This window comes from Carcharhinus amblyrhynchos, unplaced genomic scaffold (genome assembly GCF_965287045.1).
Source record: "Carcharhinus amblyrhynchos unplaced genomic scaffold, sCarAmb.v2.hapA chromosome_571, whole genome shotgun sequence".
Classification (NCBI taxonomy): domain Eukaryota; kingdom Metazoa; phylum Chordata; class Chondrichthyes; order Carcharhiniformes; family Carcharhinidae; genus Carcharhinus; species Carcharhinus amblyrhynchos.
Window position 1 is genome coordinate 98637 of NW_027650311.1, and position 14326 is coordinate 112962.

General features: G+C 54.9%; 1 protein-coding gene across 1 annotated transcript in view; it reads left to right on the forward strand.

Annotated features, from left to right (window-relative positions):
* Window positions 1–13568, forward strand: part of LOC145339619 (myotonin-protein kinase-like) — a gene marked incomplete at its 3' end in the record, with an annotated part of 32446 nt that extends 18878 nt beyond the window's left edge. The window contains exons 7-11 of the mRNA XM_080184119.1: window positions 102–302; window positions 1455–1703; window positions 5146–5225; window positions 9208–9289; window positions 13429–13568. Coding sequence (XP_080040245.1) covers window positions 102–302; window positions 1455–1703; window positions 5146–5225; window positions 9208–9289; window positions 13429–13568 — 752 coding nt within the window. The remainder of the gene's footprint in view (window positions 1–101; window positions 303–1454; window positions 1704–5145; window positions 5226–9207; window positions 9290–13428) is intronic.
* Window positions 13569–14326: the final 758 nt, after the last annotated feature.

A 14326-nucleotide genomic window follows, 5' to 3' on the forward strand; every position in this document is an offset into this window, starting at 1 on the left:
TCTTGCAGTTGGTTTGTCCCTAATTCCAGTTGGTCCTGGGTCATCCTGGAGGTGTAACCATATCCGTGACCCCCCCCACCTTCTCTGTCATTTCCTTCCAGGTCCAGTCCGCAGTGGCAGTGGGGACGCCAGATTACATCTCCCCTGAGATCCTGCGAGCGGTCGAGGATCCCTCGGTGACGTACGGCCCAGAGAGCGACTGGTGGGCGTTTGGGATCTGCGCTTACGAGATGCTCTTTGGCCAGACCCCCTTCTACGCCGACACCCTGGCGGAAACGTACGGGAAAATTATCCATTACAGGGTCAGTGACCGGCGGAGAGAGACTCGGACTACAAAACCGGGCCCCAGGGGGACAGAGGTTTATCACTGGAGACATGGGTGTGGTTGAACTAGGGCAGCACGGGTGGCGCAGTGGGTTAGCACGGCTTCCTCACAGCACCAGGGACCCGGGTTTGATTCCCGGCTCGGGTCACTGCCTGTGTGGAGTTTGCACATTCTCCCCGTGTCTGCGTGGGTTTCCTCCGGGTGCTCCAGTTTCCTCCCACAGTCCAAAAATGTGTAGCTTAGGGTGGATTGGCCATGCTAAATTGCCCCATAGTGTCCAAAGATGTCCAGGTTCGATGGATTGGCCATGCTAAATTGCCCCTTAATGGCCAAAGCTGTGCAGGTTAGGTGGATTGGCCATGCTAAATTGCCCCTTAGTGTCCAAAGATGTGCAGATTAGGTGGATTGACCATGCTAAATTGCCCCTTAGTGTCCAAAGATGTGCAGATTAGGTGGATTGACCATGCTAAATTGCCCCTTAGTGTCCAAAGATGTGCAGGTTAGGTGGATTGGCCATGCTAAATTGCGCCTTAGTGTCCAAAGATGTGCAGATTAGGTGGATTGACCATGCTAAATTGCCCCTTAGTGTCCAAAGATGTGCAGGTTAGGTGGATTGGCCATGCTAAATTGCGCCTTAGTGTCCAAAGATGTGCAGGTTAGGTGGATTGGCCATGCTAAATTGCGCCTTAGTGTCCAAAGATGTGCAGATTAGGTGGATTGACCATGCTAAATTGCCCCTTAGTGTCCAAAGATGTGCAGGTTAGGTGGATTGGCCATGCTAAATTGCGCCTTAGTGTCCAAAGATGTGCAGATTAGGTGGATTGACCATGCTAAATTGCCCCTTAGTGTCCCAGGATGCATAGATTAGGGGATTAGCAGGATAAATATGTGGAGTTATGGGGATAGGGCCTGAGTGGGATTGTTGTTGGTGTAGACTCGATGGGCCAAATGGCCTCCCTCTGCCCTGTTGGGATTCTCTGATCTCTGAGAGTTTCATATTAAAGGAGTGTTTTAACTGCACGTTTTTTTTACATTAAAGGGGGTGAGTTTTGTGTTTGTGAGTTTTAGTGTAGAGGGAGCTGGGGCCAGTCCGATTTCAGGAGTCAATCCTTCTCCTCCCGTTCCTCAGGAGAGCCTCGGTTTCCCCGACTCAGCTCCCGACGTGACAGGCGAGGCGAGGAGTCTCATCCGGAGCCTGCTGTGCGGGAGGGAGGAGAGACTGGGAAGGAACGGAGTGGAGGACTTTCGGACGCACCCGTTCTTCACAGGCATCGAGTGGGACAGCCTCGATCGGTGCGAGGCCCCCTTCCTGCCGGTCATCACCGGTCAAGCGGACACCTCAAACTTCGACGTGGACGATGAAACCTTCAGCGACCCTGTGTGTATTCCGGCAAGTTCTCCCCGCTCTCCTGACTACCCCCTTGTCTTGTCTTTCATTCAAGGTTAATGTTTTATTCATTGACGGGACACAAACCTCGCTGTCTGGGCCAGTATTTATTGTCCATCCCAAGAGGCAGCTTTTTAAAGTTAATTTATTTGTCCCAAATTACGCCGCAATGAAGTTACTGTGAAATTTCCCCCGAGTCGTCACACCCCGGAGCCCATTCGGGCCGACGCACCCTAACCAGCGCGTCTTTCGGACTGTGGGAGGAAACCGGAGCACCCGGAGGAAACCCACACAGACACGGGGAGAATGTGCAAACTCCGCACAGACAGTGGCCCGAGGCCGGGAATCGAACCCGGGTCCTTAGCGCTGTCAGGCAGCAGTGCTAACCACTGTGCCACCGTGCATTGCCGTGGCTCTGGAGTTACTATGTAGGACAGACCAGCTAAGGATGGCAGATTTCCTGCCCTAAGATCACAGAAACCCTACAGTATAGGAGGAGGCCATTTGGCCCATTGAGTCTCCACAACATTCCCACCAAGGCCCTATCCCACATATTTATCCTGCTTACCAACAACCCCCCCCCAAACATAGACATCCTGGGACACTAAGGGCCAATTTAGCACAGCCAATCCACCTAACCTGTACATCTTTGGACTCTAAGGGCCAATTTAGCATGGCCAATCCACCTAACCTGCACATCTTTGGACACTAAGGGACAATTTAGCATGGCCAATCCACCTAACCTGCGCATCTTTGGACACTAAGGGGCAATTTAGCATGGCCAATCCACCTAACCTGCGCATCTTTGGACACTAAGGGCCAATTTAGCGTGGCCAATCCACCTAACCTGCACATCTTTGGACACTAAGGGACAATTTAGCATGGCCAATCCACCTAACCTGCACATCTTTGGACACTAAGGGGCAATTTAGCGTGGCCAATCCACCTAACCTGCGCATCTTTGGACACTAAGGGCCAATTTAGCATGGCCAATCCACCTAACCTGCACATCTTTGGACACTAAGGGGCAATTTAGCATGGCCAATCCACCTAACCTGCACATCTTTGGGCGCTAAGGGACAATTTAGCATGGCCAATCCACCTAACCCGCACATCTTTGGGCTATGGGAGGAACATGGAGCACCTGGAGGAAACTCATGTAGACATGGGGACACACAAACATTAGTGAACCAGATGGGTTTTTCTGGGAATTGGCAGTGGTTTTTTTACTTTTTTATTCATTCGTGGGACATGGGCGTTGCTGGCTGGGCCAGCATTTATTGCCCATCCCGAGTTGCCCCTTGAGAAGGTGGTGGTGAGCCGCCATCTTGAATCGCTGTGGTCCACGTTCTGTGGGTTGACCCACAATGCCGTGGGGGAGGGAATTCCAGGATTTTGACCCAGTGACTGCGAAGGAATGGCCGATATATTTCCAAGTCAGGATGGTGAGCGGTTTGAGGGGAACTTACAGGTGTTGCTGTTCCCCCACATTCCACTGCCCTTGTCCTTCTAGGCCTTGGGTCACTGTCTGTGTGGAGTCTGCACGTTCTCCCCGTGTCTGCATGGGTTTCCTCCGGGTGCTCCCGTTTCCTCCCACACTTCAAAGATGTGCAGGTTAGGTGGATTGGCCATGCTAAATTGCCCCTTATTGTCAGGAGATTAGCTAGGGTAAATGCATGGGATTATGGGGATAGGGCTCGGTTGGAACTGTTGTCGGTGCAGATTCAATGGGCTGAGTGGCCTCCTTCTGCCCTGTAGGGATCCTATAATCCCCATTCCCATCCCAGGAATTAGTGGAGTCAACCTTTTCTGAGGCAGTGGAAGAAATGCAGCTGCCAATTTATGCACAGCAAGATCCCACTATGATACTCTGAGGGAAAAATGTTGACTCGGACACCAGGAAGGATTCCCCCCCACCCCTCCCCAGCACCCCCAGCACCACTGAGAGTGCTGCACTCCCTCAGCGGGGCTGGGGCTCAAACCCAATGAGCACAACTCCAGAACGGGTTCGAATCCCGCCACGGCAGATGGTGGAATCTGAATTCAACAAAAAATATCTGGGATTAAGAATCTACTGATGACTCATGGTCGGAAAAACCCATCTGGTTCCCTTTTAGGGAAGGAAATCTGCCCTCCTTACCCCGGTCTGGCCTACATGTGACTCCAGAGCCGCAGGGGTCGATTCTCAACTGTACCCTCTGAAGAGGCCGAGTGAGGCACTCAGTTCAAGGGGCAATTAGGGATGGGCAATAAATGCTGGCCTGGCCAACGACACCCATGTCCCACAAGGGCCAGCATTCCTCAGGCGTCAATGGTGTTCCCACGAGAAATAATGCTTTCAATTGGACGAGGAAACTTCCCGTTACGTCAGGAATTACGAGTCTCCGGGTCTTTGCCTATTTTGGGTATCAGAGTTAGTTTCCTCCTCAGAACCTTACCCCCAAGAACAGCGTCAGATTCCTCTTAAGATGCGCGGGAGGTTAAATTGTTCCCAGGTCCCATTTATATGGAAATCGGCCTCCACATACCCCCCCCCCACCCCGATCATTCATCACCCACTATCTCCATCTGTCCCTCTCTACCCTCATGGGTCTATCGATCTTCCACATCTTTGATTTATTACTGTCACACGTATCGGGATACAGTGAAAAGTCTTGTTTCTTGCGCGCTAGCATACCATTCATAGAGAAGGAAAGGAGAGGGTGCAGAATGTAGAGTTACAGTCATAGCTAGGGTGTAGAGAAAGATCAACTTAATGCGAGGTAAGTCCATTCAAAAGTCTGACAGCAGCAGGGAAGAAGCTGTTCTTGAGTCGGTCGGTACATGACCTCAGATTTTTGTATCTTTTTCCCAATGGAAGAGAGAATGTCCGGGGTGTGTGGGGTCCTTAATTATGCCGGCTGCTTTTCCAAGGCAGCGGGAAGTGTAGACAGAGTCAATGGATGGGAGGCTGGTTTGAGTGATGGATTGGGCGACATTCACCACCTTTTGTAGTTCCTTGCGTTCTTGGGCAGAGCAGGAGCCCAGACCAAGCTGTGATACAACCAGAAATAATGATTTCTATGGTGTATCTGTAAATGTTGGTCAGAGTTGTAGCGGACATGCCAAATTTCCTTAGTCTTCTGAGAAAGTAGAGGCGTTGGTGGGGCTTTCTTAACTATAGTGTCAGCATGGGGGGGACCAGGACAGGTTGTTGGTGATCTGGACACCTAGTAACTTGAAGTTCTTCCCTCTCTTTGGATAAAAGACTTTTATCTTTCCACGATTCCCGATTGGATTTATTCATGCCTCTTTCGGATTTATAACCCTTTGTTCTGGTCTTGCCCACAACCCTCTCGATGTCCACCCTTAACATACTTGTTCTCTTTCTTTGTTTGTTCCTGCTCCCCACCCCACCCGGCCACTCCCTCCTACTCCCCCACCCCACACCAAGGAAGACTCACGACCAATTTTCCACGGTGCTCTTCCCGGGAACCACCTACCGTTCGCAGGGTTTGCGTTCTCCTCCACCAGGTAAGAGATTTCCCTGCTTCGGTTTTTGGTGGGCGTCTGAGCAATTGTTCCAGTGCCGGATCGGCAGCCCTGGGCCCACGGCTCCCGGTGGCACCAAGGGCAGTCTGGATTCTGTCTAGAGTTAGTCATTGTCCTGGTGTTCGGGACCCCGTCAATGTTGAACGTGAACCTACCCCCCCCTTCCAAACCCAGAAGGGCAACTTTCAACAGTTCTCACTGATGTTTATTTTCAAGTTGGTACAATGTGAGGAAAGATATCAAACCAGCGAGGAAAGGCTAAGCCTTGTTGTAATCCATGGTAAAAGAGTCAATATGTGGGCAGCACGGTGGCCCAGTGGTTAGCACTGCTGCTTCACAGCACCAGGGGCCTGGGTTCGATTCCCTGCTCGGGTCACTGTCTGTGTGGAGTCTGCACATTCTCCCTGTGTCTGCATGGGTTTCCTCTGATTTCTCCGGTTTCCTCCCACAGTCCAAAGATGTGTGGGTGAGGTGGATTGGCCATGTTAAGTTGCCCCTTAGTGTTGGGGGGATTAGCAGGGTAAGTGTGTGGGGTTATGGGGATAGGGGCTGGGTGGGATTGTGGTCGGCGCAAACTCAGTGGGCCGAATGGCCTTCTTCTGTAGGGATTCTATGATATTTTATGATAATTATCGACATTAATGACCACACACACACTCACTCAATCATACACACACACACACTCACACCCACACACTCACACTCACAATCACACACACACACACTCACAATCACACACACACACACTCACACTCACAATCACACACACACACACACTCACAATCACACACACACAATCACACACATACACATACACACACACACACACTCACAATCACACACACACATACACACACACACACACTCACAATCACACACACTCACAATCACACACATACACACACACATACACACACACACACTCACAATCACACACACACATGCGCTGACACACACACACACACACACACACATACACACACACTCACAATCACACACACTCACAATCACACACATACACACACACACATACACACACACTCACACTCACAATCACACACACACACACACACACATACACACACACTCACAATCACACACACACACATACACACACACACACACTCACAATCACACACACACACACTCACAATCACACACACACACACAGTAGGATTTTCCAGCTACACACACCCAGACTGGAAAATCCTGCCCGAGGCCAATGAATCTTTAACAATCCACCAAAATTTCTGTTGCTCCCGTTACGATTCCCGCAGCAGGTGGGACTAGAAGATCTCACCCACAGTCGCTCATGAAATTAATCCTATTTCCGTCTATCGAGGTTTCAGAACTCAGAGAGATGTCCCTTGTGCGAAAATGCCATCACCACCCAGTACAGCACAGGAACAGGCCCTTCGGCCCACAGGGTTGAACTGAACATCACGCCAAATTAAACTAATCCCTTCTGTCTGCCCTTGGTCCATATCCCTCTGTGCCTCGCATATTCATGTGCTTATCTAAAAGCCCCTTAAACACCCCTATTGTACCTGCCTCCACCACCACCCCTGGCAGCGTGTTCCAGACCCCTACCACTCTCTACGTTAAAAACAACTTGCCCTTCACATCTCATAGAATCCCCACAGTGCAGAAGAAGGCCATTCAGCCCATCCAGTCAGCACTGACAACAACCCCATCCAACCCTCATCCTTGTAATCCCACACATTTACCCCACTAATCCCTCTAATCTTCACATCCTGGGACACTAAGGGACAATTTAACATGGCCAATCCACCTAACCTGTACATCTTTGGACACTAAGGGACAATTTAGCATGGCCAATCCACCTAACCTGTACATCTTTGGACACTAAGGGGCAATTTAGCATGGCCAATCCACCTAACCTGCACATCTTTGGACACTAAGGGACAATTTAGCATGGCCAATCCACCCTAACCTGCACATCTTTGGACACTAAGGGACAATTTAGCATGGCCAATCCACCTAACCTGTACATCTTTGGACACTAAGGGACAATTTAGCATGGCCAATCCACCTAACCTGCACATCTTTGGACACTAAGGGACAATTTAGCATGGCCAATCCACCTAACCTGCACATCTTTGGACACTAAGGGACAATTTAGCATGGCCAATCCACCTAACCTGTACATCTTTGGACACTAAGGGACAATTTAGCATGGCCAATCCACCTAACCTGTACATCTTTGGACACTAAGGGGCAATTTAGCATGGCCAATCCACCTAACCTACACATCTTTGGACACTAAGGGACAATTTAGCATGGCCAATCCAGCTAACCTGCACATCTTTGGACACTAAGGGACAATTTAGCATGGCCAATCCACCTAACCTGAACATCTTTGGACACTAAGGGGCAATTTAGCATGGCCAATCCACCTAACCTGTACATCTTTGGACACTAAGGGCAATTTAGCATGGCCAATCCACCTAACCTGTACATCTTTGGACACTAAGGGGCAATTTAGCATGGCCAATCCACCTAACCTGCACACCTTTGGAGTGTGGGAGGAAACCAGAGCACCTGGAGGAAACCCACGCAGACACAGGGAGAACGTGCAGACTCCGTACAGTCGTCCGAGGCCGGAATTGAACCTGGGTCTCTGGCGCTGTGAGGCAGCAGTGCCAACCACTGCGCCACTGTGCCGCCCTCCTTTGAATTTCCCCCCTCTCACCTTAAGTGCATTCCCCTGGTATTAGACATTTTGACTCTGGGAAAAAGATTCTGACTGTCAACCCTATCTACGCCTCTCATCATTTTATAGACTCCCATCAGGTCTCCTCTCAGCCTCTGTCACTCCAGAGAAAACAGCCCAAACTAGCCCAGCCTCTCCTTGTAGCTCAGGATAACTCTGCGAGTTATAACCATAGAAAGTTTACAGCTCAGAAACAGGTCCTTCTTGTCTGTGCTGAACCATTTTTTGCCCAGTCCCACTGACCTGCACTTGGACCATATCCCTCCACACCCCTCTCATCCATGAACCCGTCCAAGATTTTCTTAAATGTTAAAAGTGACCCCGCATTTATCCGGCAGCTCATTCCACACTCCCACCACTCTCTGCTTGAAGAACTCCCCCGTTTCCCCCTTCACCCTTAACCCATGCCCTCTGGTTTTTTTTCTCCCCTAACCTCAGTGGAAAAAGCCTGCTGGAATTCACTCTATCTATACCCATCAAAATCTTATACACCTCTATCAAATCTCCCCTCATTCTTCTACGCTCCAGGGAATAAAGTCCTAACCTATTCAATCTCTCTCTGTAACTCAGCTTCTCAAGTTCCAACAACATCCTTGTGAACCTTCTCTGCACTCTTTCAACCTTATTAATATCCTCCCTGTAACTAGGTGACCAAAACTGTACACAATGCTCTAAATTCAGCCTCACCAATGCCTTATATAACCTTACCATAACACTCCCAACTTTTATACTCGATACTCCGAGTTATAAAAGCCGATGTAATTACCATCCGCGAGTTAAGTTTGGAGATTCCGCTGTCCACGTCAGGGGAGTTTCCTTGGTGAGGCCACACCTAGAGTATTGTGGGCAGTTTTGATCTCCTTACCTGAGGAAGGATGTTCTTGCTCTCGAGGCAGTGTAGCGAAGGTTTGCCTGATCCCGGGGACTGATGTACGAGGAGAGATTGACTCGGTTAGCATTGTTTTCGCTGGAGTTCAGACGAACGAGGGGGGGAACCTCATAGAGACTTATAAAATTCTAACGGGACCGGACAGGGTAGATGCAGGGAGGATATTCCCGATGGTGGGGGAGGGGGGAGTTCAGAACCAGTCTGAGGATTTGGGTGGGCACGATGGTGATGAACGGCGGGGCAGGCTCAAAGGGCCAAGCGGCCTCCCACTGCTCCTACCTTCTCTGCTTCAAAGTTCCCCCTGAGGCGGAATAATACGAGCCCGAACCCTCTCTCCTCAGACAGACGGAGGCCGTGAGAGAGCTGAACGCCAAGGACACAAGGACACAAGGCGGGAGACAGCCTCCAGGATCGAACATGGAGGTGAGCTGGTGGGGACGGACATCTAGAGCACTGCCCCTTTAAACCCCGGCTTGGGGGTAGGCCCAGACCCGTCACCTGGCAACCCATTGTGCCCAATCATGTTTCACTGTGAGGCTGCTAGTTCGCCATTTTGGTTCTAAGTTCTGGGCGGACTTGGAACTGGTCCAGGTCCGACTTTTAGACCCGTTCTCAGGCTCCCCCCACACACCCAACCCCCCACCCACCCCCCCAACCCCCCCCCGCCCCCCCCACCCCCCCCCCCCCGCCCCCCACACACCCCCCCAACACCCCCCACCACCCCCCCAACACCCCCACCCCCCCCCACACACCCCCCCAACACCCCCACACACCCCCCCAACACCCCCACACACCCCCCAACACCCCCCACACACCCCCCAACACCCCCCACACACCCCCCAACACCCCCACACACCCCCCAAATACCCACACACACCCCCCAACACCCCCACACACCCCCCAACACCCCCCACACACCCCCCAACACCCCCACACACCCCCCCAACACCCCCACACACCCCCCAACACCCCACACACCCCCCCAATACCCCACACACCCCCCAACACCCCCCACACACCCCCCAACACCCCCCCAACACCCCCCAACACCCCCCACACACCCCCACACCCCCCCAACACCCCCACACACCCCCCAACACCCCCCACACCCCCCCAACACCCCCACACACCCCCCCAATACCCCCACACACCCCCAACACCCCCACACACCCCCCCAACACCCCCACACACACCCCCACACACCCCCCCAACACCCCCACACGCCCCCCACACACACCCCCAACACCCCCACACGCCCCCCACACACCCCCCAACACCCCCACACACCCCCCCAACACCCCCACACGCCCCCCACACCCCCCCCAACACCCCCACACACCCCCCAACACCCCCACACCCCCCAACACCCCCCACACACCCCCCCACACCCCCACACACCCCCCAACACCCCCACACACCCCCCCAATACCCCCACACACCCCCCAACACCCCCACACACCCCCCAACACCCCCCCAACACCCCCCAACACCCCCCACACACCCCCCAACACCCCCCACACACCCCCCAACACCCCCACACACCCCCCAATACCCCCACACACCCCCAACACCCCCCACACACCCCCCAACACCCCCCACACACCCCCCAACACCCCCCACACACCCCCCAACACCCCCCCAACACCCCCACACACCCCCCCAACACCGCCACACACCCCCCCAACACCCCCCACACACACCCCCAACACCCCCCACACACCCCCAACACCCCCCCACACACCCCCAACACCCCCCACACACACCCCCAACACCCCCCACACACACCCCCAACACCCCCCACACACCCCCCCCAACACCCCCGCAACACCCCCCACACACCCCCCCCAACACCCCCACACCCCCCCAACACCCCCCACACACCCCCACACACCCCCCCCAACACCCCCACACACCCCCCCAACACCCCCACACACCCCCCCACACACCCCACACCCCCCCCCCAACACCCCCACACACCCCCCCAACACCCACACACGCCCCCACACACCCCCCCCAACACCCCCACACACCCCCCCCAACACCCCCACACACCCCCCAACACCCCACACACGCCCCCCACACACCCCCCAACACCCCCCACACACCCCCCACACACCCCCACACCCCCCCCTCACACCCCCACACACACCCCCCACACGCCCCCCACACCCCCCCCAACACCCCCCACACACCCCCCCAACACCCCCACACACCCCCCCAACACCCCCCACACACCCCCCACACACCCCCCCCACACACCCCCCCCAACACCCCCACACACCCCCCCACACACCCCCCAACACCCCCCCAACACCCCCACACACACCCCCCACACACCCCCCCAACACCCCCCCGACACCCCCACACGCCCCCCACACCCCCCCACACACCCCCCCGACACCCCCCCGACACCCCCACACACCCCCACACGCCCCCCACACACCCCCACACACCCCCACACACGCCCCCCACACACGCCCCCCACACACCCCCCCCACACACCCCCCCAACACCCCCCCAACACCCCCACACACACCCCCCACACACCCCCCCCACACACCCCCCCCACACACGCCCCCCACACACCCCCCCACACACCCCCCCAACACCCCCCAACACCCCCACACACACCCCCCACACACCCCCCCACACACCCCCCCAACACCCCCACACACCCCCACACACCCCCCAACACCCCCACATGCCCCCCACACCCCCCCCACACACCCCCCCGACACCCCCACACACCCCCCACACACCCCCCCAACACCCCCCCGACACCCCCACACGCCCCCCACACCCCCCCACACACCCCCCGACACCCCCACACCCCCCCCACACACCCCCCGACACCCCCACACGCCCCCCACACCCCCCCACACACCCCCCCGACACCCCCACACGCCCCCCACACACCCCCCCGACACCCCCACACGCCCCCCACACCCCCCCCACACACCCCCCCGACACCCCCACACGCCCCCCACACACCCCCCCCAACACCCCCCGACACCCCCACACGCCCCCCACACCCCCCCGACACCCCCACACACCCCCCACACACCCCCCCCAACACCCCCCCGACACCCCCACACGCCCCCCACACGCCCCCCCGACACCCCCACACGCACTCTGCCTGAAAAATATCAGTGATTCCGAATCGCGCCGCAAAGCCTGAGGGTGGGCCTTAACGCGCACCCCCCCCCCCGATATCATCCGATCGGAGCCTCCAACTGCGCCCCCGGGCCGGATAATGCCTCCCCGCACCCCCCACCCCACCCAACCCGGCCCCCATAAACATTGCCCCCACCCCCCACAACATTACTGACCACCTTATCCCCCCCCCACCCCAACCCCACTGCCACCCAGACCGATCGGGCTCCCCTGACACCCCCTTCCCCCCCCCTCACTGATCACAGACAGAGTGACAGCGGACCCCCCCCCCCTCACTGATCTCGTGTGAGTGAGAGTGTGTGCTATCAACATTATTTTATTTATTAGCGTCACAAATAGGCTTACATTAACACTGCAATGAAGTTACAGTGAAAATCCCCTATCGCCACACTCCAGCGCCTGTTTGGGTCAATCCACCTTAACCAGCTCATCTTTCGGACTGTGGGAGGAAACCGGAGCACCCAGGGGAAACCCACGCAGACACGGGGAGAATGTGCAGACTCCACACAGACAGTGACCCGAGCCGGGAATCGAACCCGGGTCCCTGGCACCGTGAGGCAGCAGTGCTAACCACCGTGCAGCTGGATAGTTTCCCCCGCCCCAAACCCCCCCCACTCCCCACCCCTTTCCCCTCTCCTACCCTCACCCGCACTGCACCCCTCTCCCCCCCTACCACCCCCCCACTCCCCACCCCCCCTTCCTGCAAATGTTTGCCTGGGGTAGCACAGCGGTTAGCACCGCTACCTCACAGCACCAGGGACCCAGGTTCAATTCCCAGCTCGGGTCACTGTCTGGGCAGAGTCTGCACATTCTCCCCGAGTCTGCGTGGGTTTCCTCCGGGTGCTCCGGTTTCCTCCCACAGTCCGAAAGACGCGCGGGTTAGGGTGCATTGGCAGTGCTAAATTCTCCCTCGGTGTTACCCGAACAGGTGCCGGAGTGTGGCGACTAGGGGGATTTTCACAGTAACTTCATTGCGGTGTTAATGTAAGCCTGACTTGTGACACCGATGAGTAAGTAATAAATACTCATCCCCAATTGGTTGGCGGTAAGTTGTTGTTGTGATGGGGTTGCAGCGCCACCTGCAGCATGACCAGTGTAATTGCAACCCTGCTCTGAGACTCAGTTGTGTCAGTGCTTGGGGGTTGGGGGGGGGTGAAGGGGGGGTTTGGTGTTTTGGGGGTGGGGCAATCGGGGGGGGGGGGGGCTGAAAATGACCATTCCAGCTCTCCCAACTCCAGAGTTGGTGTCCGTGGAGAGTTTGCAGAGAGGCAGCGAGGTTGGACGCAGTCGATGGAGGTGGGTGGGATGGTTGAAGCTGCCTGTGTATCCCCCCCCCCTCCCCACCCCCACCCAACAGGGCCACGGCTAACACTGTCTCCTCCTCACAGGGGGGTCCAATGCAGCGACTGCCCGGTGCCCCCGAAACGGACACAGACACCTCCTTCGAGACACAGTCAGCGAATCAGGGGCCAGGGACAGTCGAGGATGAGCTCCTAAAAGCGAAGCTTGCTAACGTCACCACGGAAAGGTAGGAGAGCTTTGTGCCCTGCTATGACAGGGCAGACAGTAAATCAATGTGCCCTCCTATTATAATACTTACAGTAATTTTCAGTTTTTTTTCTCCTAATACAGTATATACGGTAATTCCACTTGTCCTGTTATAGAATATTCAGCCACAATAGAGATTCTCCTATTGTGTTATTTACAGTAACTGCTCTCTTATTGTGGTATCACGTTACACCTTTTTGTGTGCAACTTACACATTCCTATTAATTAGAGGATGTACGGTACCCTAAACCAGTATATACCAAGACCCAAATACCCGAATGTGGTGTTTACTCGACCTCTAATACCCAAATGTGGTGTATACTTGCTCTCTAATATCCGAATGTGGTGTATACTCGACCTCTAATACCCGAATGTGGTGTATACTCGACCTCTAATACCCAAATGTGGTGTATACTCGACCTCTAATACCCGAATGTGGTGTATACTCGACCTCTAATATCCGAATGTGGTGTATACTCAACCTCTAATACCCGAATGTGGTGTATACTCGACCTCTAATACCTGAATGTGGTGTATACTCGACCTCTAATATCCAAATGTGGTGTATACTCACTCTCTAATATCCGAATGTGGTGTATACTCGACCTCTAATACCCGAATGTGGTGTATACTCGGCCTCTAATATCCGAATGTGGTGTATACTCGATCTCTCATACCCGAATGTGGTGTATACTCGACCTCTAATATCTGAATGTGGTGTATACTTGATCTCTAATA